General features: G+C 43.2%; 2 protein-coding genes across 4 annotated transcripts in view; one reads left to right on the top strand and one right to left on the bottom strand.

Annotated features, from left to right (window-relative positions):
* The window catches only part of LOC108144307, a 63,265-nt gene extending 53,076 nt beyond the window's left edge, over nucleotides 1–10,189 (top strand). Inside the window, 5 exon segments of the mRNA XM_017268999.2 lie at nucleotides 2,387–2,602; nucleotides 3,274–3,407; nucleotides 3,538–3,633; nucleotides 4,754–4,948; nucleotides 5,019–10,189. Of these exon segments, the coding sequence (XP_017124488.1) occupies nucleotides 2,387–2,602; nucleotides 3,274–3,407; nucleotides 3,538–3,633; nucleotides 4,754–4,948; nucleotides 5,019–7,616 (3,239 nt within the window). The 3' untranslated portion in view covers nucleotides 7,617–10,189.
* A 382-nt stretch (nucleotides 10,190–10,571) lies between these two features.
* LOC108144602 lies at nucleotides 10,572–22,213 on the bottom strand. Of its 3 annotated transcripts, none has more exons than XM_017269613.2 (5): nucleotides 21,663–22,213; nucleotides 15,063–15,472; nucleotides 12,685–12,905; nucleotides 11,627–12,198; nucleotides 10,572–11,344 (listed from the first exon to the last, which is right to left on the bottom strand). In XM_017269613.2, the coding sequence occupies exons 1-5, from the start codon at nucleotides 21,847–21,849 to the stop codon at nucleotides 10,986–10,988; spliced, it is 1,749 nt and encodes a 582-aa protein (XP_017125102.1). In that variant the 5' UTR covers nucleotides 21,850–22,213; the 3' UTR covers nucleotides 10,572–10,985. The 3 variants fall into 3 exon arrangements, with proteins under 3 accessions (XP_017125102.1, XP_017125101.1, XP_017125104.1); XM_017269612.2 differs by having other exon boundaries at nucleotides 10,572–11,395; XM_017269615.2 differs by having other exon boundaries at nucleotides 11,263–11,344; nucleotides 11,596–12,198.
* Between the last annotated feature and the right edge of the window lie 2,855 nt (nucleotides 22,214–25,068).

Genomic DNA, 25,068 nt, shown 5'->3' on the forward strand with positions numbered 1-25,068 from the left:
TGGATAAGGATCATAATGTAAAACTTTTACCCTAAAAGTTCAAAATTAATTAATGTATATTGCCTACAGTTAAAGCTGACTTGTTCTTGGTTAATTTTGGTTCCATAACTACATAAATAATTAAATTTAAATTTAAAATCCGTTTCAACGCTTTATGCAAAGAACAAAACATTTAAACTTGTTTCCCGCATTTGTTTTCTATGTAGCTCCCTATTTTCTGTACTTCTCATCCTGCCACTGTTTATGCCACAGCTTCGGGACTTCTGTTGCTGTTGGCACTGCCGTGTAAATTACAAGCCATTGTCAACTGTTGTGCAAAAATTCAGCCGCACAACTCGCAAGTGGGGTTTTTTGGGTGCTTGGCGTTTTCCGCCGGATGCTGCATACAAATGTTGCAGACGGGCCAAAAAACTTTTTCGCCAAGGCGCGAGTTCATTTGCGCTTAATGTTTGCTGCATTTTTAATGCCACTCGCATTTTAAAGTCGCGCTGCCAACTTTTTGTCTTAGGCGAGGAGCAAAACTTCTTGTCAATGAGTGGATGGGATGGGATGGGATGGGATGGGATGGCTGGGGGCCGAGAGGTCGGTCCCAGGCCGAACATAATTATGCTAAAAATTGTTATGACACACAATCTTTTTACGCTTCTTATTTTTTTTTTTTGTTCCCTTTTTGGGTCCGCCTTTCGTTTGGTCTTCCTTTTTCCCAACCAACCAACCAAACACCAACCGAGTTACCAAGCAACCATCCCACCATCCCAGCAAGCAACCCATTCCTGCATGCCGCCCGCCATCACGTAGTTGCCGGTCTCGACTTCCTTGTGCCAGAAGTTCTGGCGGGGCTCGGCACTTATTTTCCCAGGATTATGTTTCTGCTCTATTACTTGGGCCAGAGATGCTGGTCCTCCTCCTCCTCGAATCTCCTGCTCTGGGTCTGCGTCCTCCTCCGGCTTGTTTTGGTTTGCTTTATGCATGAACGCTGTCTTAATGTTTAATATTTTCTTTCGGGCTTCTTGTCTTCATTTAACTTAATTAGTTTTAATTCACATTTCTCGGCGAGTCAGTCATCCAGCTGCTGCTGCAAACTCGACTTTGTCAGGGCAGAAAATCGATCGAAAAGCTACTAACCCGACCATGAAATCAGAGAAAAGCTGGGCTCGAACTATAAGCGAAATATATATATATATATACTCGATACAGCATCAGCGCATCCGAAGTCTGAAACAACACGACCCTTTGGCGAACCCCTGATGCTCCTCAAGAACCCGGAATCCAATCCGGATGAGTCCAAGGGCAATCGGCGAGTACGATGAATTAAGGATAAACAATGAAGAAGTCGAATACCAAGACGAAGAGAGTGGAGGAACACTAAACACTTTAATTTAATACAGTTCTAATGCGATTTATTGTTTAAGTTCTTGATTTTATTATACCCTAGGCACCTAGCCCAATTGATGTTCTAAATGCAGCACAGTAATTATTATAAAATACTCCTCATAGTTAAATTTACCCAATACATACATACTTTATATATATTTATCGTATATCTTAGTTAATTTCGATTCTGCGAATGCGCGTGAGCCAGAGAGCAATGTTAAATGTATATTACGATTAAAGTATTAAGTCATTTCTGATTACACCGCAATTATATTCTAAATGTTGTATGATTGTTGTAAATATCGCACAAAATACCCACACACATCACCAACAAACGAATGACTATAATAACACGAATAAAAAGCAAAACGATATCTGGCCTTCCTTCACTCTTAGGATATATATATATATAGACACACACACGAGATCACATTCATCTGGCACAGGGCGATGGAAACGAAACGAGTTTTCTATGATTTTCTATATATTCTGTATAGTCAAAATCCTGATTGGCCAAAACAGAAACACCCACACCGCCATTAGTTTTCTTACGTTGGCTTTTGTTTTTTGCGGCAACTGAAACGGGATGACTAGAAAAAGTACACTGGACATGCCAAAACACACTCGCTGTCTCTTCCTGAACGTGTCGAATGTTGCTCTGTTACAAACTTAAATATAAAAAAAAAAATACAAATATTTAATTGCATTGATCAAGCTACAATCTTTCTATCGATGTCCTTGCCAAAGGCCACTAAGTGTTCAACGTCTTTTCAGTTTGTTATTGATATTATTTTGGGTTTTTGTTTAGATCTGTAGACGTCTAGATTCCAAAATTTGGACTTACCAAATGCTTAACAAAACGAAATTAAAATCAACAAATTTTTATTCCACATTTTACTGCCATTTTTTTGCCAACTGTGTACTGTCCGACACATAACAAAAAAAATTGCCATACAATCCAACACAATAATTGAAAAACAAAAAATAAAAAAAAAAACCCCAACAACAACAGCACCGCACTCACCGCGTCGCCAAAAGTTGAACTTACGCATGAAATCCCTGAGCCTGGACTCGCCCGAGTCGTCGGAGCTGCACGGCCAGTTCAGACGACGGGTCCAACTGCCCGGAACGGGTGCCTCCACATCGGCCGGCTCCGGGTACTATCACGGTGGGTCCGGAGGCCACCTGGAGCACAGCACTCCGCCGTCGAACAACAGCCGCCTGCACTGTAAGTAGCAACCCAGTAAACGTTTCCGTTTCCGGTTCCGCTCCCGGTTTCCCCAAACGAACCGTTACCGCTAACGAACCCGATTCCGATTCCGATACCGATTCCGGACACCGACGTACGCTGCACCACTAACCAGTCCAACCACCAATATCACCACCCACCCACAGCGAATCTCGGTTCCCTTAAAAATCTAATTTTCAATCTAGTACGTATGAACAACACCCACACGCTAACTAAACTTTTCTTAACTGCTTACTACTATAATTACTATTACTATTACTATGTAAATGCGTTGAAGAAGTAAAGGTCGAGTAAAGTAAACTTTTGTTGAGTAGTTCGATTTCGTTCACCTTTTGTCTAGTAGTTAATAGCAGCTTTAAAATACATGCCAACTGTAGTCTATTTAACTTCATCTGCTGACCACACATCTTCAACCTCAAGATGGGGGCACCACCTCCAACCCCCCATTGATAAACCCTTTCTAGCCTTTTAGTATATGTGCGTATAATTTATCTGTACAATATCTATATCTTCTTTTTCCATGGATATTCTTCTGATTTTTTCGTTCATCCACTTGCATTCGATTAACCAAACCAAACCAAACCGTAACCGTAACCGTAACCATTGAGCCTGTCCTGGAGCAGGGACTAACGCATCCAAAACCATTACAGCACCATCGAGCCCCTCGCATCCGGGCCGCAAACTACTCTATGCCACACGTGGAATGCGTGGCGGCAGCGTCGATCTGCCGGACGAAATGGAGAAGTCACAATCCTCGGCCAGCACCTCGCCGTGCCTCTCACCCGTAAGACATCCCCAGGTAGTCCCCAGTCCACTTATCCTAACTCCATCGTTCATTTGCCTGCTCCGTTCAATCGATTGCACTTACACAACCTGTACTAATCCAAAACCCAAACACATTTAACGCTTTTAAGAAAACCCATCGCCTGTTGCCCACGAATCTGTACGTCATCATCTACAACTTCAAGGCGCGACATGCCGATGAGCTGGACCTGAAGGCCGGTTACAAGGTGAGCTAGTCCTACTGTCCCTATCTACTCCATAAATACCCTTCGCATATGGATGGGTTTATGAATAATGTACAAATGCGCTTTGTTTAATCCGCTAAGCGGCGTACTTAGTTTGCACAATGGCTGCCAGGGAAATTGGTTAACTAAATCAGAAACATATACTCATATGTACATTCCACGCTCTTTATTCAATATTAAAACGAACAATGGCAAAAAATACTTGTTTATTTATCATACAAGCGAGCACATGGAGGAAGCTCTTTTTCCACTGCGTAAACAAGGCGAAACAAACAGTGAAAAATAAGAAATAATAATAGTAACCGACTTTTTGTGTACATTCTCTGATTGCGAGTGCCTGCCCGCCGCCGGCAAAGTGTTCAATATTTACAGATTAGCTTTTGTTTGGACTGCGTCCTCGTTCGCGAGCTGGTTGTTTTTGCCAGCGGTGCAGGATGGAGACGAACTTTTTGTTTATGGCAGGATTCTGGGAGTTTACTATACGGATCAATAAGTGCTTTTTTCTGAAGAACTTATTCTTAATAACCGAACTTGGAGGCAGAGCAGTGCACAAAAAATACGAAATTATGTCTTTATAGCTTGGGTGATTTCATAGGTAAACTTTTTTGAGTACTTATTTTTTATAAGCACTCTACAGCAAGAGGTATTAAAATAAAATCATACATGTATATATAATAATAAAAAAATAGTATTTTAATAGCTAGGATGATGTCATATAGAATTATATAGTATTTGACAAACTTTTTTATACTCTTATAAAAGTTATCAAAGTAAGTAGAATGCAGTGAAACGTGAATCATATAAGTATATAGTTTGGAGTGTGCCACTTGTATGTTTGAACTAAAACTAGTATGTATTACAGCGGTGGTAAAAGGCTTTAATTCTGTGAAAGGAATGAAAAGCAATAAAGTAGGTAATTCTTATTGCCACGAGTTTGTAAATTAATTAAGGTATCCTTGTGATTATTCTTGTGCAAACTAGTTTAAGTTTTGAATTTTATACAGATTGTAAGTTAAATAATGGAACTGCTTACCTCAGAAAATAACAAGCTTAAGAATTCGCGTTTACTCATAACTATTTATGATATTTACATGCAAATCAGGTGACTGTTATTGACAATTCCGATCCGGACTGGTGGAAGGGAAAAGTTCTGGGACGCGTGGGCTACTTCCCCTCCAAGTACTGTGTGCGTCTGAATGCCAACGAGAAGCCACTGCAGGTGACCCACAATCTGCAGGTGTCCGACAGCGAACGCGGCGAGAATCTCACCCTGCTGAGGGACCAGATTGTCATCCAGGTAAGCAGACAGCAAGGTTGCTTCTTCCTTAATCACATGGCTCTGTCATCCATTCATTCGGAACAAAAAGACCGGCGACGAGGTCAACGGCATGGTGATGATCCGTGCCGCCGAGCACGGGCAGGGCTACTGCCCGATCAAGTATCTGCAGGAGGTGTGACAGCCAGAAGAGGACGAGCCGCCTTCCGACGAGCGGGACAGACCGCACAAGTCGTCCATGCAGACGTCGTCGTCGCGGACGACGGACAAGACCAAGCGTAGGATTAGAATCGTAGTGTCCGAGAACAACAACAACAATCTAACTGCTAGTAGCGTTGCACCCCAATCCACATCCACAACCACATCCACATCCGCTTCTGCCTTCAGCACCAGCCAGCACCATCACCACCACCACCATCACAACCAGGTGCCGAGGGAGTCCAGCATCGAGACGAAGCGGCTGAACATCGACTACGGCGACGAGGGCAGTGGTGCCGACTGGGACAAGGACCGCGAGGTGCTCATCCTGTCCGGGCGGCGCAACAAGAACGACAAGAACTGGGAGAACTGGGAGCGCATCCGGGAGCAGAAGCTGGAGAAGATGAAGGGCATCTGCTTCGAGAGCTATCGCCAGTCGAAAAGGGATAAACTGCTGCAGGCCAAGCCGCGGCCCAAGCAACTGGATCCCACCTGGTACACGGACAACATCTACTCCAACCGCTCCGACGACATGGACGAGGACTATGTGCCGGATTGCCTCAAGTACGGACCCTTTCGCACGCTCCGCGACATCCACGAGCTGGATGAGAAGTCGGGCGGCATGGGAGGCATTGGCGGCACGGAGGAGCGTCGTGTGGATGGCGAGGGTTCGCCTGGGTATGGCCTCCATCGCTCCAAGAGCTGCAAGGAGTTCCAGTACCCCAAGTCGCAGAGCTGGTGCTTCGAGGGCAATGTCTTCGAGGCGGGCGGTGGTGTGGCCAGTGGGAGTGGCAGCTCCGGCGGCCCAGCCGCACCCGCCATCACCACCAGCACCACCACCACCACCACCTCCATACTGAAGAACAGAGCGGGTGTGCCCAAGTCGTACTCATTCAGTGCCACCACCAAGACCATGCCCTTCGACATCATCGACTATGAGTTGCCGCCCGCCTCGAATACGCGACGTGAGAAGCGGGAGGCCCTGCGGCGCAACATGAATGCGCTGTGCAGCAGCAGCTTGGACCGCTGCTGTGCGCGGGATCAGTGCACCAGTGCGCGCTGCCTGCTGGAGGACATCTATCCGGGATCGGGATCGTCGAGGGTGAGGCCCCGGGCGGCGGACTGGCTCTTCGAGGAGCGGATGGGCAGACAGCGTACGCCCGCCGCTCCCACGGTCATCTGCTGCTGCTCGGCGGCCGAGGATTGCTGTTGCCACCGACAGAGGCAGGCGCCACAGCCACCGCTGCCGCCTGCTCGCCCCCGATCCAGGCCCATTTGTCCAGGTCATCATCCCGCCGCGGAGGAGGAGGAGCACATGCACTGCCGCTACGACACCGACCTGGAGCACTTCATACGCGCCGAGCGAGAGCGTCTGCTGCTGCAGGACAAGTTCCTGGACGAGGATGAGCGGTATCTGGCCGCTGCTCCGGCTCGAAGTCCGGGGAGGCGATATGCGGCGGGAAACTACCATCGACCGCCGCGCAGCAAGTCGCTGCTGGAGATGCAGCCACCCACCAGCCTGTTCGACGAGGACACCTGCTCGGACACCACCGAGATCGATCTGGAGGACTTCAACATCGACCTGGAGAAGTACTGGGAGCAGCTGGACAAGCCGCCCAGTCCCATCAACATGGACATGCGACGCAACATGCACAGCAGCCTCAAGGTGAAGAACGTCAATGTGCGCTGCTACAACAATGGCCAGCCCATCGATCTGCACGATCGCGAGCACGAGCGGCTGATGATCAAGAAATCGCTGCTGGAGGGGATGCCCTCGCCGCCGCAGCTGGACTCCAGTGAGTCGTCTTTTTTTGAGTCCGCTCCCGCCGTTACGACCGCCCCCGGCCCCGGCCACGGCCACGCCTACCATCACCGAACCGCCTACGGAGCACAGCAGGGCTATGGCCACAAGGTGTACCCCACGGTGGACACCCTGCCGTCGTACCAGTACAACAACTTCTACCCGGAGCACAGCCATCCCACGGTGGGCAGTGTGCTGACCCAGCAGCCAACGGCTGGCGTACACCATCCCTCGGCCGGCGGTCACTCGGCCCTCAGCCTCATTAACAACATCTTCTCGATCTACAAGCCCAACAAGTACTCGCCGGAGAACTGCCAGATGAACTATGAGAGCAAGCCGGAGCCGTGCAAGAAGATGAACGTGCCGAGCACGCACCGGCCACTGGGGGCAGCCAGTCATCCGTATCCAGCTCCGTCAGGCCACGACTACATGCACTCCTCGATGAAGCGACCCCTGCTGATCAGCGCCGATCAGCCGCACTTCAAGATTATACCCGAGAAGACGGGCCTGAAGATCTCGCCGCTGTTGAGCTACGAGGATTACGGCGGAGGAGGATGTGGAGGCGGTGTCGAGAAGCAACACCACAGACTGAGTAGCACGGCACGGCCTTTGATGCTCCCGCACTGATGGTGCTGGACCTTTCCGTGGTATGGCAATGGCAATGGCAATGGCAATGGCAACTATTGTTAGTTGGGCTATCTCCAACTATACCAAGCAAAAAACAAAAAGACTCGCGAGCAGCGAACAGCAACCCAAACGCACAAATCAACTGGGTCCAGGCAAAGGGAAAAGGGAATAAAGGAAGAAACCATCGGGGGATCATTGGGATCCTCTACTCCACTCCACCAATTCGCCGTCTTCGTCGTCGTCGTCGTCGTCCTTGTCGTCCATCCGCACAATTTGCTTTTGGTTTAGCCGGGCAGGTGTTCCATCGCAGCATCCTTGACACTCCAGTGTCCAACAAGACACTCCAGCAACCACTTGAACAACAGCAACAACAGCCATACCATTGGAAAACAGCACTACAGACAAAGAAGACAACAGCATCAACAGAATAGTCAACAGTCGTCACAAGTCAGATGGAAGTGAAAGTGCAAGTGTATTAGTAACGATTTGATCAGCGGATCGATTAGGATTAACTCACACAATCCTTATACACAAGACAAACACACACACACACACAAACATTTGTATACAATCAATGTGCTTTTAATTCGCTTAAAATCGCTAGTTAAATATCGCAGTTCGATAACCACTAAACAACAGATTCACTAATTTTCGAGCAACTTTTAAGCAATCAAGAGCGTATTCAATAGAACAATGTGTAGATCTAAGTCAAAAGTGTTTAGTCATTAAGCCGTTCATATCGCGTTTCATATTCCAGTATGGACATATTGTATACCCTAAACACTCTGTAGAAAGCTAAACGGATTTTATTAGTACCGAAGATTTCGGTGTCTATAGAATATCTATACCTAAACTCGTGAATGTCAGCGGCACTTATTTTGGCCTCATAATATATATATTGCGATAATTTTGAGATGCAAAACGAAAACTAAGGCGAACCGTTTTTATTGTCACCAAAAATTTTTTCTATTTTTTATACCAAACAACTTTGAATCAACTTAACGGGCGGAGCTATTGAAATTGCTACGATCGATAGGGCTAGAAGCTTTCCCCATAAGTTGCGGCTACTAGGAGCGATTATACGAATGCATGCTTAAGCTATTTATACGGATATGAATATGAAAATGAATAGGAGCGAAGTGTGCGTTGAGATCTCGATAGGAAAAGCGCTTTTTATAAACTAACTAGATTTGTATCGAAATGTGAAACATTGAATATGATAAACATTAATTGTACTTTTATGATGTATGCGTATCCACTGGCCTTATTTATTGAGAAGCAACCAAAACAATGAGCTGAACCCTCTCGCACACTCTCACACACACACGTACACACAAGCAAACAGAGACACACACACAAACATCCCAGAAAAACAACTTGAGAATTACAGTTGAGAAATTCACAAAGATTCAAGCTTAGGGCTTTGCGTCACTTTTGTTAATTGTTTTTTGGCGTCCAATTTTACATGATAACTAATGTAGGACTCTAGACAAAAAAAACCAATCGAAACTATCGAGCATAGATTAACTATCGAGTATTTTGTAGTGTGTAAGCTAACTAAAACCTAAACCAAAACAAGTGAAGGTAACTTTTTAGCGCGAGACTCCTTGTGCGAGAAGATTTTGAATTTGAATTTATTTTTAATGACTTTTGAATACAAGACGAAACAATGTGTGGGAGACATTTTATCAGAGATCGTTTTTTATCTATTTAACATTTTCTTGAACCACATACAACAACTATTTGCTAAGTGTACCCTATGGCCTATGAGTTAGTTGTAAGAGAGATAGTTTTTCCAAGCCCCCGTTTAGACCACAAAACAGATACTGGTACTGAAGACAGGCAAACAGGGGGCATACTGCACAAAACCCAATCTATGAAATATCCACACTCTGCACCCAATTAATTGTACGATATATCTATATCTATCGAGTAACGAGTATTTACGATCACGTCTAGCCACTAAGGATGAATTGTATTGTAAAATGAATGGAATCGACGAACACGAAAACGCCCAAATCTTATGAGTATGTAAGCAAAGCCGAAAACTTGAATTCAAACAGGATAACCGCTCCCCGCGGCCATCTAAACTGCTGAAATTGGCACTTAAGTATATAGGTATACACACACCGCATATGTGTATGTATGTACACTGTACAACGTAGTAGAATTTTCCGACTAAACACTAAAACGAACTTGCAAAACGTAGCGCGACATTTGTGCAAGTCCAAGGTCCCCGGTAGCCCATCCAACCAAATCGATGGGCTGCAGTTTAAAGGGCTGCGAAACTTTGCGAAACAGCTTCTTGTTTTTAGCGTAAATTTTGTTTCACATATGTACGTATGTACGATTAGGCGACCAGCATGACGATGCACCTGGCGCACCTGCAGGTAGCTAGCAGAAAATACATGTAAACAGTAACTAGAAAATGGAACAATATAATATCAGTGCAACGTAATATATCAGTTAAAATAACAGAGGCAATACACAGAACTCAACTCATTTAGCACCACCCCAGCCCGCAATTTGAATGTGAAAAACAACACTATCCCCTCATCCCAGAACCGCTTTTCCGACGCGACCCCATTAATTTACCTGAATTGCAAATAAAAAAGATGTTCAATTCGATGTGAAAAAAACAACAACAAACGGTGTTTGTATTTCAGTGTGGGTTAGTTTATATATTCACTGTCGCCTGAAAGTAGGCAGCAATCTGTACGCTTCACGGCGTACACTGGAGGAAAAAGCATGATCTGTAGTACAGAACGTAATTATTTGACTAAGAAGTAAGTATTGGAAAAGATGTTTGGGTATAAAACTATCTCAGCTTTAAACAACTATTTTATTTCGGTGTTTATTAATGATGGTTCTTGATGTAAGTTGAAGCTAGATTGATTTAAGATACCATTTTGATTTTTAGTTTTTTATAAAATTTTTCTTGATTTAAAAATATTATTTTATACTGTATATTAAACAGCTCCCAATATTGCAACAATTAAATCCCTGACTACAAGTGGCTACTTAAACACTTTGCTTTTTATTCAGTTTTAAATTTATATCACATTAAATTTTAAATTAACAGAATTACAAAAGTTAGTCGATTCGTCAGTTAATGCTGCTGCAGCTGCAGTGTTTGTTTTTGTTTTTTTACAATCATCATTATTATTATTACATTTTCAATTATCGGAAGCTACTAATTGGGTCTGCCATCTGCCCAAGGCGACAGCGGCGTTGACAGGACGGCTGGATTGGTAAATCGTAAATCGTAAATCGTTAGCATAATATAGTCAAACATTTAACATAGAGTCACACTTAAAGCTATCACTAAATTGGTTTTATAAGCTAATTGCATCAGAGTCAGTCAGAGTGATGTTGCGTATCTTATGAACTAAGTTTTATTCAGGTGCTGCACCTGCTTGTCAGGCTTACGAGCTAGTTCGTTGGCTGTTCCTGTTGCTGTTGCTGTTGCTGTTGCTGCTGTTGGTGCTGCGGGATATCGCTGGGTGTTGCTCCTGCCAGAGCTGTTGCTGCTGCTGTTGCTGCCGCTGCTGCTGCTGCCGCTGCTGCTGCTGCAGTTGTTGTACTTGCTGCCGCTGCATCCAGATTCAGGGTGGTGCTGCTGGCTGCCTTTTGGTTGGGAAAGAGCACCGAGTAGGCCGGCGGTGGATCCAGCTCCTCGTAATTCGGCGGCGAGGTGGCGCCCAGGTGGTCCTGGCCACCACCTGCTCCTCCATTGGCAGCGGCCAGCGCCGCCTCCCGCTCATTGTTGACCGCATGCTGCGATGCGGAGGCTGCAACAGAACGTATGGATTCAATGTGAGAGCTCAAGCGACAACACAGAACTGGGGGAAGTGATAGGGGATAGTGATAGTGATAGTGGTTTTTTTGTTTTTTAGTTATATGTTAGATATAATTTAGCGGAAAAGTTAGACACGGTCAGAGAGCACAGCATGTGAGTCGTATTAACGGTTTGTGATGTGTGCAACAAGGGGGAGAAATGGAAAACACGCATAAATACAATGGCCGAGTGACAGTGCCTTACTTGGACTAGACTATGGTGCAATTAAACGTACCCCAGAGGCCGCAGATGAGCAGGGCTCCGCCGCACAGGAGCATGCCGAGCATCAGGTAGCCCCAGGGCCCGTACTTCGAGAGGTCCGAGTGCAGGCCGGATCGCGTCGAGTTGCGGCGGGTGAAGCCGCTTCCCGCTCCCGTGCCCGCTCCCATCTCGGCCGTATCGTTTTCCGGCCGCTGCAGCTCTCCCTCCGTCGACAAACTGGGCCCAATGGAGTTGGGCGACCCATCGCCGCCCGGCTTCTTCATGTCTTTGGTGTGCACTTTGCGCAACGTGGTCGTCGACGTGGCCGTCGAGTTATCCAAGCCGCCGGCTCCTCCATCGCTCCCGTTGCGCGGCAAATCCTCCGGTGCCGTGGGCGCATCGTTGGCAAACAGATTGCGGAACACTTCCAGGGCGAACTGCTCGAAGAGATCCGACTCCAGGCCGGCGGGCAGGTGGCCAGCTCCCGGGCGACGCTGCTTCGAGCACAGCTCGTAGTCCTCATCGCTGTCGTACTCGTTGCTGTAAGGACAATGCCGGATCCCGTCGCAGGCCAGCTCCTTGGAGATGCACAGAATGGGCTCATCGCTGCAAGAAGGTATAGCCATTAGAATGAGATATTCTTAGATTAAAATCTTGATATATCATATCAATAGTTTATTAAATTTACATTCCAATTTAGGAGAATTAAGGAAATATAGCATGGATAAGAATGAGATATTTTTGAAATATAAATATCAACAAATTGTTTATAGCATACATCCTAATTACCGCCGAGTTTTACCAATTTACAGATCACAAAATAACTCTATTTAAAGAATTAAATAATTTATTTAAAAGCTTATTATATTAAAAACGTAAAAAGATATAATATTTTTTAATTTTAAAAATGAAAAAATGTAATATTATATATTGGTATTAATTTGTTTTTATATTCGTATGTTCCAATTAAAAAATGGCTTACAAATTTTTTTAGCAAATTCAAAGATTCAGTCTAGTATTGAAACGAAAATGGAAACATCAATGTATCGTATATCAATAGTCGTCAGGGTATGCAAATGTAATCCGACTCACCCGATCTTCAAGCACTGGTGCTTGCTGCCATCCTTGCACTGCTCGCCCTTGCCCAGAACGGTGACCATCAGCTTGGAGCGCAGCGAGTGCTTGCCGTGCTCCCAGACGATCTTGACGCGACCGTGGAAGAGCCTCACCGGGTCCTCCATCTCCGAGGCGGTGTCCTCCAGCTGGCAGGGATCCACTCGCCACTGGGGCGTGTGCGGGTCCAGCGAGCTGAACTGTCGGCGCAAATAGAACGCAAATAGAAGGCAAATAGAACTTTTTAATTATGGGCGACTGGCTAAAAGCGTGTGGCCTAAGTGCGTACTGAATGTTGGCTGCGAAAAACGTGCGAGCAAACAGTTTACACGATCGAAATGCTAATCGCTTAAATCGCTTAAATCGCTTCACCCCATCGACCACGCCCACACTTCTCAACCAACGTGACGTGAATGGCCAAGTTCAACAAAACGATCAAAAATCAACGAAACAATCCAAAGCGATCGAAACTGCGAATGCAAACACAAATATTGCAAAATTAAATATTTACGCTGGAAAAATACAAAAAACAAAAAGCTGTGAAAGCCTCCGCCAGAAACGAGAACTACGCTTTGAGAATCCCATGAGGGGTAGACACATATATAATATATATAAAAATAAATCCATTAATGTCTGCGCTGTTTCACGTGCAGAGCGATAAGCTATAAAAAAAAAGCAAAATGGATACGGGTTCAGCTGGCTTTGTGCTCCCAGGTTCAATAACTGCGACTTGGTAGGCAGTCCCCATTGTATGTGCAGTCGTGGTAAACAACAATTAGCCAGGGTGTGTCGCCATCGACAACGGTTAAACCAGTTCTCCAGTGATAAAAACACAATGCTATTTACTAGATATTTTCTTCTAGTCAGCTCATTAGGAAGATGCGGATTGCCTTGCAATTATGCGACGCATCAATTTGCACTTCTCACCTCCACCGTCACCGTCACCATCAGCGTCGCCGTCACTCCGGTGACGGAACAAAGAAACGCTCTATTCTGGGCATGCAAATGTGGATATGCCTCCACTCCCTCATCTCCCCAATCACAAGCCAAGTTCATCTTTTTTTTCCAGTAGCATAGTTTGCCTTTATGGCGACGCCAACTGTCAGTCAGTCGGTTCAAGTCGACGGATTTATGGCGACGCGACCGAAAGTGTTGCTGTGGGACTGCGCGGTTGCTGCTGTTTTTCTGATGTTTTTCTGCTGTTGCTTCCCTGGCCAAATGTTACAAACGTGTTTCAAATATCAACAACGAAAAAATGGGCCCCGCCAAATGCTTGAAATTGGCGCGCTTATGCAAATACGCCGCTTTTCTGGCTTTGGCGCGGAGTTTTTGGCTCTGCAGAAAGTGAAACATTCCCAGCTGTTTTTTGGGGGCGTGGTTCAATGTCAATGGCCAAAGCGTTAATGGAAAGTTACTTATTTAATCGAGAACACCTTGACAATGTCAACTGATCAGCTGACGAATTACGCCTGGCTTCGCATGAAACCTGCCGGTAATTGGAGACAATTTCACATGTCAAACTGTCTCATCGGAAAGCCACAAAAAAGTAACAATGTCAATCGAGAACTTAAACTTGTTCGCTCGATAAGTCTGTTTGTGAGAACATGAATTGCAGTCGGCAAAACTTAATCTATTTGACAATGGCAATTGTCAGCAAATTGGGCAGCAATTTTTTTGCTTTGCCGCATAAATTAGAAATAGATATGTCATAAAAGATTTCGGATGAAGTCATACAAAAATAGTGATTTCATTTCACTTTCTTAGGTGTAGGAGACTCCTAAAGAGTGGAAAATTACTGGCTATTTGTTCGTGAACTCAGCTTTTTGAACTTTTGGATCCGATTCTCACACTTGAACGCTGCGCATGCGCAGTCAAGTGGTATTTTTCGAAGCAGATGAATGGGATCAACGAAACTGGCAAATAATTCGAGCGGAAGGTGCAGAATATGGCAACATAGCACTAATCAGCGAAAAATAACTACACTTGGGAAAACATTTTTAATGTAAAACTAGAGTCAATAAACTAAGTAGCAAATACAAACAAATCTATAAAAAAAAAGGAGCTTAATGTAGGTTTTTCTAAAATCCAAACTTGTTATTTTTCTTGATAATTGAACAAGCTAAAGTTTTTATTACCTTTTTTTTTTATTTAAAATTAAAATTGTTGTTTTTGTGTAAAAATACTGCCTAGGTTTCTTTTCTATGTTTATCTTTAAGCTAAAAACAATGATAACTATATTTTTTTAAGTACTCTTTCTCAGAATATTGTCTAAATCTTCCACTAGTTTGTTTTAAGTGTGCTTAATCAATTAAGACAGCCTTGTCGCCATAAATAGGGGCTAAGGTGAGTTCACTTACAATGTTCAGGGGGCAGGTGCGTCCCACAACCCGGGAATTTGTGGATGAGACGATGCCCTTCGTTGAGTTTAGCGGGATGGAGGACTCCATCACTCCGCCGGATTTGGCAGTGCGCCGGAGTTTGGATGAGTTGCTGCTCCCTGCCGCTGCGGCCATGATGTTCGTGGGCGGACTCCTGGTGGTGGCCGCATCCAGAGGCGGGCTGTGCCGCAATTTGGGCAGGATGAGGCGCACTATGAAGCCATAGTTGGGCGGGGCACTGAGGATGCGGGAACAGGAGGGATACTCCGCTCCATACGAGCCCGGCTTCAGTTCGATGATGAGACTAGATTCTTTGCCTTCGCTCTCGATGAAGTGCTCGTGCTGGGCACTGCAAAGTGGCTTGAAAGTTGGATGGGACAGCAGATCACCTGAAATAGAGAATTTCGAAAAGCGAATCAGTTATTGGAGCAGATGCCTTGAGTTCAAATTCACAGTTGCCTGTTAATTTCTACATCAAATAGGTCTGATGGATGGTCTGCCATTTGTGGTCATTTGTGTGCGGAATCCATCATTCCCAACTGAAACCCATGGCATGCAGACGAAATACGCGAGTTGTCAATCAATAAATAACTCACAGTTTGACAAAAATAAGAGGGCAAACAAAAAACTGCGATGCGACAACTCTAAAAATAGGACTTTTGTGTGAATTGGCAGGGAAATGGAATGGATGGCACTCCAATTTTGGGGTGATGAAACCAAACCAAACACATTTCGAAAATTCAATTAATACGAATGGATACTACGATAATTGAATGACTACGTTACGTGTACCTAAACTCAGCGATACAAGTGGGCCTCTCCGTTCAATTATTTTGCACCCGATCTCGAACTTTGCGCCGCAAAGGTTAAAGATTCGCACAAGCACTATTAAGTACTTCAATTAATAAAATACAAATACACACACTAACACAAGCGCGTATGGCGTGTAGGAAAACTACTTTTGCATTGTGCTCAGTGGTGGCCATACGTACATATTCTGGGTCACTGACTGCACCACATACGTACACCATTATTATATTATATTACCCAGGCTGTTGCTGCAACAGCGACTTATTGTTTGTCTGTTTTTTTGCAGCCGCCCTCGCTCTTTTTTTTCTCCGCCGCTCAATTGCCACACAGCTTTTGCGAACTATTAAACATTTTATTAAACCATTTGCATTTTTTGCTCCGAGCACCCAAGTCTGAGTACGAGCACTCGTGTGTACGGGTGCAATTTAGCAGCTAATTCCCGTTTCGAACTTGACATTAATAGGCAAGCGGCTTAGAGCTGTCCACGCGAGCTGGAGTTTTAATCATCATTTTGGCAAATGCACTCATTACAACCGGGCTAATGACAGTCTTTAAAGACTGTTTTATGCGCCAATAATTGTAGATTTCAGTAATCGATTCGGTTGTTCTAGGGAAAGTTGAACAAATAACACTCATTCAGTTTCCACACACACAACATATTCAATTAGTCGCAATTGTTACTGAACGAAAAGCCATTAGCACTGTAATACAATGAATTGCATACAGTTAAGTAATGATTAGGGCTTATTTGATGGCCAACAAACAGAGAGCTCTAAAGTTTCAGAGCGTCATTGCTAATTGGGTTAAAGGCGCACAAGCACAAGCACTTGCCGCCAAATAAACACATATGAATCCATCCGAAAGTTAACATCGCTTTGTTTGGGTCAAAGCGGGGAGTTTTTCAACAGTAGAAATGGGTCTACGATTTGGGAAGCCAGCCAAGCGGGCAACAAAGAAAGGGCCAGCAGTTCCACCCAATTTTTTCACTAAATATGCCGTTAATAATTTGTCTACGTTTTCAGAGCAGAACCGAGTGTTACTGGTTGATTTTTTTGTTTTCTGGGAAAGCAGAACGCTTTCCCGGGGGGAAAGTCAAAACCTGGTACTTTAAGGTGCCATCGAAACACAGCTTTGAAGCTCAATGGCTATAGCATTAACGTGTTGGGCAAGGTCAGGTTAACAGACATGATTACACAGATGAACATCAAGACAAACAGCTAGCAAACCAACCAGAAAACTCACAGATAAACATGGAACACAATTTACAGTCAACTGTTGGGCACTGAGAAATATAAGATTAGCTTAAGGTGGATATTTATATTGTACTTTTGCAAGACTTAAGCATGTACGAATATTAAGTTTAGCATCTTCAGAATTACCTATTACCTAATTACTATATAAAAAAGTCCATTCTTTTGTTAATGTTAATAATGTAGAGTTCTGTTCCAGCCCTTTAAGAAGTCATACTATTTCTTCCAGTGCACTTCTATTTATCTGCCAATATCTCGCGATGTGTATCTATGGCTCATAGTGTGCGTGAGTGTGCGTGTGTAGGTCAAGCAGCAGCCACTTGAATTTGAAAAGGGCACATTAAAATGCGTAGTCAATGCCGATCCACAAGTTATAGTGCTATATACAGTCCCCTACGTTGAGTGGGCCAGTTTCGAGTTGTTGTTGCTGTTTGGACTCAGATTCGGATTTAGACAAAAACGGAACTTGGCCAAGAGCAAACTGCAACTGCTCGTGCAGAGATTGTCAAGCGGTTTGAGGGTTTTTTTTTTCCATTTTTTTTAGTTCTGCTTCTCGAGTGGCGACTGGGCATAATAAATTCTGTGGCTGCCACGCGATGCGGACGCGTGTTGCATGCTGGATGGATGGATGTTGGATTCTGCTCACTCGTCATAATTACGCCCGGCTGCCTGCGGAAAAGGGGGCGGGGCAGTGGCAAAGGGCGGGCGGAACAGTAAAAGCGCACGATGGAGAGACACTCGAAAAAAGTTGTTGTTAAAAATTACACAACACTCGCACACACACACACACACACACTGAGGAAGCACACATACCCGGAGTGAACGCCACTCGACGCACAAACAGAAACAAACAAAAACAGTCTGCAAGTGCAGTTTGTTATACTCTTCCCCGCGGGGGCTGCCATAAACCCATAAACCCTTCACCCAACTTGTTAACTCTCACAATCGAATTACGGAATCGATAAGTTATCTGTAAGTCAAGTGGAAGGCTTTCAATTTTGCCATGTTCCGCATGAAATATTTATGGGAAGTACCATTTCAAATGCCATGGGATCGCTGCAATTGAAGAAGTGTCCTTTGGCTAACGTATTTGAGACCTGGAGTTCAATTCTTAACTTGAAATTATCTTAATATAACTTAAGTTTTATTTTTAAAATTTTATGTTAAAGATCAAAGGTTATTATTTTATGCACTTTTAAGTGTAACTTTGAAGAGACATTTTTCATAATTTTTTAATTGCTTAAAAATTCGTCTTTATAGAGCATTTGATCTTCTGCTTTCGACGCTCATCATTCTATTTGCTTCATTTTTATTTGTGCAACTGCTGAAATTGGGTCAACTATCAAAGTCAGAATGGCAAGGGTTAAGTGCTTGTCCCTCCATCTCTTTCTCTTCAGTTGTCTCTATCTCTGTCCCATTCTCTGTCTGTGCCTCTCTATCTGGCCTCACACCTTTCCCGCCTTCCCGCTCTCCAGCTTTCTTCTCCCGCTTTTCCCGCCTGCCCCGCTTTCTTTAACATCCACATGGACAGCGCGCTACATTTCCCGTTGGCCAATTTTCCTAATAGGTCAAGCGAATATGTCATCATGTTGCTGCTGTTGGCCACAGTCGTTGTTGTTGTTGTTGTTGTAGTTGTTGCCGTTGTAATTTGTCTGTTTGCCCAACTAAAGAACGACAAAATAAATAAATTGTACAATAAACAAGAATTCTGGCCAACTCGAATGGCAAGGAACTGGGCATTTGTTGCTGCAGCTGCTGCTGATGTTGCTGCTGTTGATGTTGCTGCTGTTGATGTTGCTGCTGTTGCTGTTGCTGCTTCTGCTGTTGCGTGCAACACATTGGCAGACCTAACGGCAACTGTTGCTGCTTAACTGGCCAAGCAGTCAGCGGAATGGCGGCAAGTCGAGGCGGAAGCCAGTTGAACATGACTTCTAATGGCCGCATACATAAATCAAAGACCCATTTTCAGCACTTGGCAGCGAAAAAGTATTGAAAATGTAAGAAAAAAATAAGCAACACAAATGCCAAACATTGCCTTAACTACTCGAGCACAATGGCAGTTTTTTCTATTGCCATTTTTGTTTTTTTTTTGTTTATGAACAATTTGCATTTTAATTAAGCGATTGCAGATTCTTTATCGCTCGTTGTCTCTCTGGCAAAAAAGTTTGAATTGGAATTGAAAAACGGGTGGGAGTGATGGGTGTGTGTTTGTATGTGTGTGTTTGAGAGTGTACCAGTGCCACCTAATTGAACTCAGATGACTTTTCGAGTCACATAGCGAGCAGCTTCTAGTCACAGCAACCTTATAAAACCCGACTTTGGGGGAAGTTCTCCAATCCAATCCAATCCAATCCACAGATGGCTGCTGGCAACATATGTTAATTCTACTTGATATTCACAACAGCAACGGCAAAACAGAGCTGGAAACCAGTTTGCAAACATGTACATGGCTAAATATACATATGAATGTTTATGGCTGGATAAATAAAGCTCTTCGACTCGACTGTTTGCTGTGCTAGCCAAAAAGTTCGGATAGAGTAAACACTAGCCCAGATCAAGATTCCGTTTTAGATTTAGATTTCGATTTAGATTCGGGGAACACCTCGTGGCTGCGCACTTAGGAAAAATTATATATTGTTTAGTTCTGTCATTTCGAATGATACTTAAGTGTTTTTTAATAGGTTTTTTAATAATCAAAGACATGAAATAGATGGCTGATTGTTCAAATGTTAAAAGCACTAAGAAGTGAACAAATAAATGTAATGTTTCCATTGACCAAGTACAATGGTTCCCATCGACTTTAATGTTGGTTTTATGATCTTATTTAAGTTGCTTATAGCACCCATTTGACTATATTGTTTCGTGAAAAGAGTGTAGTTAAAGATCTTTCCTGATTGAATTTTAAACTTAAAATTCATTATATATCTTTAATTTTGTATGAATTTAATCCCTTTTATCTTATTTTTCTGATCTTTTTGTAATAACTTATTCCAGTTTGATCTTAGATCTTATGATGTTCGTTGATGAGTGGTCTTATTTTGTATAGATGTTCAGTGCTTTTGTAGGCCTCTGAGGTCATTGGAACACCGACTCTTGCTAAGTATTTTTTTGATGGTACCATCATCGTTAACCCCTTGTTGCAACGGAGGAGATCAAGACGTGTAGTTTGCAAATTTGCCTCTTTGTTCGGGCCATAACTGTATTTCAATGGCAATGAGGTCGTCTGGCGGTTGCGTTTTCTGTTCTCCGCTTTGTGTTTTTTTCAGTTTTCTGTTTCAGGTTTCACAAAAAAAAAGTATTTTCTTTTATTTTGCATTACATTGTTTTCTTTTTATTTCGTTCCATGCCGCAAAAACTTCCGCGTGATTTATTTACGGCGTCTAGCTGATTTTTATTGCACCCCACGCTCAAAGTGATTCACGAAACTTAACGCTTATCAGTTGGCTTTGCTTTGGTGACTCGTAGTCGAATTTGGCCTTTTGGCAGAAATTAAAACCAAATCAAATACGAAACCATGTGCACGGCGGGATCGGTCAAATGCGGTTAAGATCGAGTGAGTGGGGGAAACGACAACCGGTTTCCCAAACAGCACAAATAATCGGTGATAAAATTAAAAGCACACACAACAAATGACAGTGGTTCACAACGCGTATTCTAAAGCCACGGATATGGGATGGGTGACTAAAAAAGAGGCTATAATGGCAGAGATTAGAAAGGCAGCGGTTAACTACAGTCAATACTCGAGAACTTAACCTAGCAAGTGTGGCTTATTAGCATTATGCTTAGAAAATTATTATGACAAACAAATTACATTATGTTCTTGTGATGCCCATGTAACCCACAAACAATTCAAGGTTTTCAGAGCTTTAAATAGTTCCTAAACTTTAAGTTGGATAAACATACATATGTAATTCAATAAAGTATGTTTATTTTGAGTCACACAGAGCATGACAAATTCTGGTAGGTGTGAAGTAAGACTATTAGTCTTGAGTTATGGACAATTGCATGATTAATTTAATTAATAAAGGTGGATATCAAGTAAGTTTAAAAATTCAGTAATAGAATCGTTTGAACTTGAGATGTTCAAATTTATAATTATAACATGTATGAAACAAGTTTACATTTTATTTCAATGTATATCTGAGTTACCCAAAATGCCTATTAACTTTCTCGGAATTACCGTTAATTCATCTTTGGAAAGTCCCAACTATAGACGTAAGTATAACGAGAAGTGAAATCCAAGTCTTGAACTTTTGTGTGGGGGAAGTACCTCTTCTGGCCAGACCTTGTGACCCGATACTATGGACCCCTTCCACGAATCCGGTAATTATAAAAACGGCGAATACTTAAGGGCACTTCAAATACTAGGTTATTCCAACTACCCAACCTCCCACCCTTTCACCAATTTCTTCTCCTTCTTTTCTTTACACCGTTTGCACACAATGCAGCGGCGCCTGATTAAATCCCCCAAGACACAATTTTCCCAGGCACATTTTCAATTTTTTTTTTCGCAACTAACCAAAGACCGCTGCACTTTGGACCATGGCGGCGGCACTGGCGGCCAAAAGAGTGATCAACGCCCACGCGCAGTAAATGTGAAGAATCCGCGGACTGTTGCGTCGCTGCTGCTGCGCCTGCGCCCCATTTTGCTGTTGTTGTTGCTTTTGTTTTTGTTGGGCGCAGCGAACGCAGGCGACGGTCGCCATGTTAGTTGCTTTTCAGTTTTCTTATATATTTTTGTTGTTTTTGTATTTTAAAACGGCTTTTCAGAGCCGCCGATTGTCGTTTTGCCTTTTGCTATCGAATTTCACTCGACGACGCGCACTTAAACAGTTGCTTTTTCGCGATTTACGCGGAATTGCGCAATCTAAAAACTAGTTCGTCTAGGATCAAGATCCGCTAATCGCGAAACTCCACTCGCGCGCCCTTTTTTTTTTTGTACTCGAAGCCAAAAAAGGAGCCGCCCTCGGCGTCAGCGACTTTTCTTGCTGCTATTTTTTATCGCTGTGCGCCGCTGCTCGAACTCGCGAACTTGCTGCGACGGCCGATCGAGTTTGACTGTGAGCACAGCTTTGGAGCCCAGCGACGACATCAGCGCCTCTGCAGCACCACAAACCGGAGATCTCTTTTAGATTCACAGAGAGAGCCAGCGCGGAAGCCTAAAACACTTCTCTTGTAAGCTCTCTTTAAGTTACGAGAGAGCTCAAACTAGTCACAAAACAAAAACAGCTGCACTGAAAGATAATTATAGATGCAGATATTACATATTGATTTATCATTATTGTCTACAATCATTTCCTTGTTAGCTGATTTTTTTATAAAATATATAACATCTATAAAAAGTAGATCTTTATAAAATTCAATATTATTATTATTATGTGCAATTCCTGGTATTGCTGCCTGGGAAAAACGAACCAAACCAACCAAAATAAATGTCCGAGACTTTACCTAGGGTCCAACAAATAAATAAAATACCCAAATAACCAACATGGCGTATGAGTCATTTTTCAAAATTTATCTAAACACTTGTGCAAAAGACATTTTAGTTCTGAAAAACAATAAAACTGAGGGAGGTAAGCTTATAAATATAACAAAAAAAATGCTTAATATCTGAGCAAAAAGCGTTTCTGGAAAATAAGGGATTTAAAATGTTTTGGTTTGTTTTTTATTGGGCTTAAGCCATCTGATTAAAGCAGGATAAGTTTGGTTTCTCTGCATTTAAAAGCATTTGTTTTCGTTTAAAAAAAACCAATAAATTAAAATTAAATATGATATGATTTTTATTTTAGATCACCATTGACTTTATTTCAATTGTTTAAATGGTTTTGATCAGTGAAAAATTTTGTATCAATTGATTTTAAAGATCAATTAATCTTTTCTTTCTGTGTAGGGCTCGTAAACAACGGTAACGCTACAATTTAACTAACAAACGGCATGGCAGAAAGACACGAGCCAAGGAAGCAGCCAAAAGAGAAATCGTGAAGAAGGTAAAGGAGGATAAAGAGAAGTTGTGGAAGGGGGAGGGGGAGGTTCTCCTTCATCTGCCACCAAGCCATACAAAAACAACCACATAAGGCATGAGCAATCAGTGCAACAATTCTGCTGCGCTCTTCTGACTCACGGAGCTTACGGCGTCAAACGGATTTTTGCATTTGCATGTTTTTGCCTTAGTCTTTGTTGTTGTTGTTGTTATGGCCGTGTGCTATATTTTTTGCGGGCCCTCTTGTTTTTTCGATTTGTTGCTTTATTTTTTGGGTAGCGGGGGTCTGTAACCCAATTTTGAAACGAGTCAAGTCGATATGCGAGCAGAACAAAGTGTGCACAAAAAAAGGAGAAGAAATGAAAAAATCGCAAAAATCAGTAAGACACATTGGATGTGGGAGACAGAATGCGAAAATTACAGCAAAAGACGTTTGTTCGAGTGACGCAAAAAATCGAAAGCAGTTCAAACAACATGTGTCAAAAGGGATGAGCACGAAAAATACATCTTCAGCCAACGAGATGAATGCATACTTCGTGGTTCCCCGTGGGTATATGTGTATGCATCTGTGTGTGGGTTTGAGCCAAATTGAAGTTTACCTTAAGCCCAGTCAGATGACAGGACTCGCTGCCAAGGCAAACCGACTCGGAAAGTGGGTTAAAGCCCCGTTTTAAAATCAGCACAGCAAGATACAATTTTAGGTCACCGGATTTGAGGAACAAAGCATTGATCTCTTGCCTTGTGATGGAAAATCACTACAAATTGGCTTATTGCCAAACTCAACTGTTCTAATAATAGCAGGATAACGGATTTATGTTGATTCGATTAATTTGAACAATTTTTGTATATGGGTTATTATTTTCAACGTAAAACAAGTTGAAAAAAATAACTTTAACTAAAAGAATCTTGAGATTATAATTTTTGGACAATTTTATTCCCTTAATTTACCGGAACAGAAATTTTCCCTTCATAAGTGGTGTTTTGTGTGGGGTATTTATTATTATTCTTAATTATTTTCAAAACATTGAATTGAAATGCCAGAATTCCATATTTAGTAATCCCTCGAAGACTCAAAAACTTTCGTGTTGCTTGCTAAGTCTTGAGCTTTGTTTGTCTTACAAAGAAAACATTTTGAAAAACGCTCGAACATTGCATAAGTCAAATAAACATTCAAAACGAATTGCCCGAACCGTCGTGTCTCCCCATATCTGTAACTGCTCACTCTTGGCAACAAGAGTTGCAGCCAATTTAGCCGGTATATGTGCAGTACTATATGTATAATATGGCCAACGTGAAAAACCAGGCTTCGTTTCACGAGTATGTACTGCAGTTTTTGTGCTGTTATCGATGCATTTGGCCGTTTGCCAGTCTACGCGAGTTGCGAGTTGCTGGTTTTTTCGGTTGCCAGTTGCTAGTTGCTAGTTGCAAGTTGCTGCCGGGGCAACTGTTTTTGTGGTTGGCGTGCGTAGTTGCAGAGCTAAAAATAAACCGCATGTAATTATAGTCGCAGCGACTTGTTGCACCTACCATGCCCAAAAATAAAGGAAAACACGTCAAAACAACCAGTCAAGAAACTAAAGAAACTGAGAGAGAGAGAGAGAGAGAGAGAGCGGCCTAAGAGAAAACCTACTCTTTGGGCCAACTCTCTTCGGCAGCTTCTAGTCACGTCTACCGCCGTGGACCAGATCCGATATCGGTGTATGCTATATGCGTGAATATAGCTGGGTCACGTATGCGTATGATTTGTGGGCGCTGCGAAATCTTGTCCTGCTATCGAGACACGTTTAACTTCTTGCCCGCAGAGACTGCGGTGGCCACCGGCTAACCTTGGCCCAAATTAAGGGGTCCGATTCAGACGATAATGCCCTCGAATCAAAAGTGATCTAAGCGAGTTGGTAAACAACGAAAAGTGGCTTAGACTTGCATGAGCATTAAAGTCTAGAAT

Source organism: Drosophila elegans, unplaced genomic scaffold, assembly GCF_018152505.1.
Source record: "Drosophila elegans isolate 14027-0461.03 unplaced genomic scaffold, ASM1815250v1 contig_183, whole genome shotgun sequence".
Classification (NCBI taxonomy): Eukaryota; Metazoa; Arthropoda; class Insecta; order Diptera; family Drosophilidae; genus Drosophila; species Drosophila elegans.

Bases quoted from the DNA above. Each gene is read 5' to 3' on its own strand.
- LOC108144602 (XM_017269612.2), bottom strand. From the start codon at position 21,849: ATGGCGACCGTCGCCTGCGTTCGCTGCGCCCAACAAAAACAAAAGCAA. The intron at 12,199-12,684 runs GTGAGTCGGATT...ACCTTCTTGCAG, and splicing joins CACCAGTGCTTGAAGATCGG to CGATGAGCCCATTCTGTGCA. The intron at 11,396-11,626 runs GTACGTTTAATT...CACTTCCCCCAG, and splicing joins GCTCATCTGCGGCCTCTGGG to TTCTGTGTTGTCGCTTGAGC.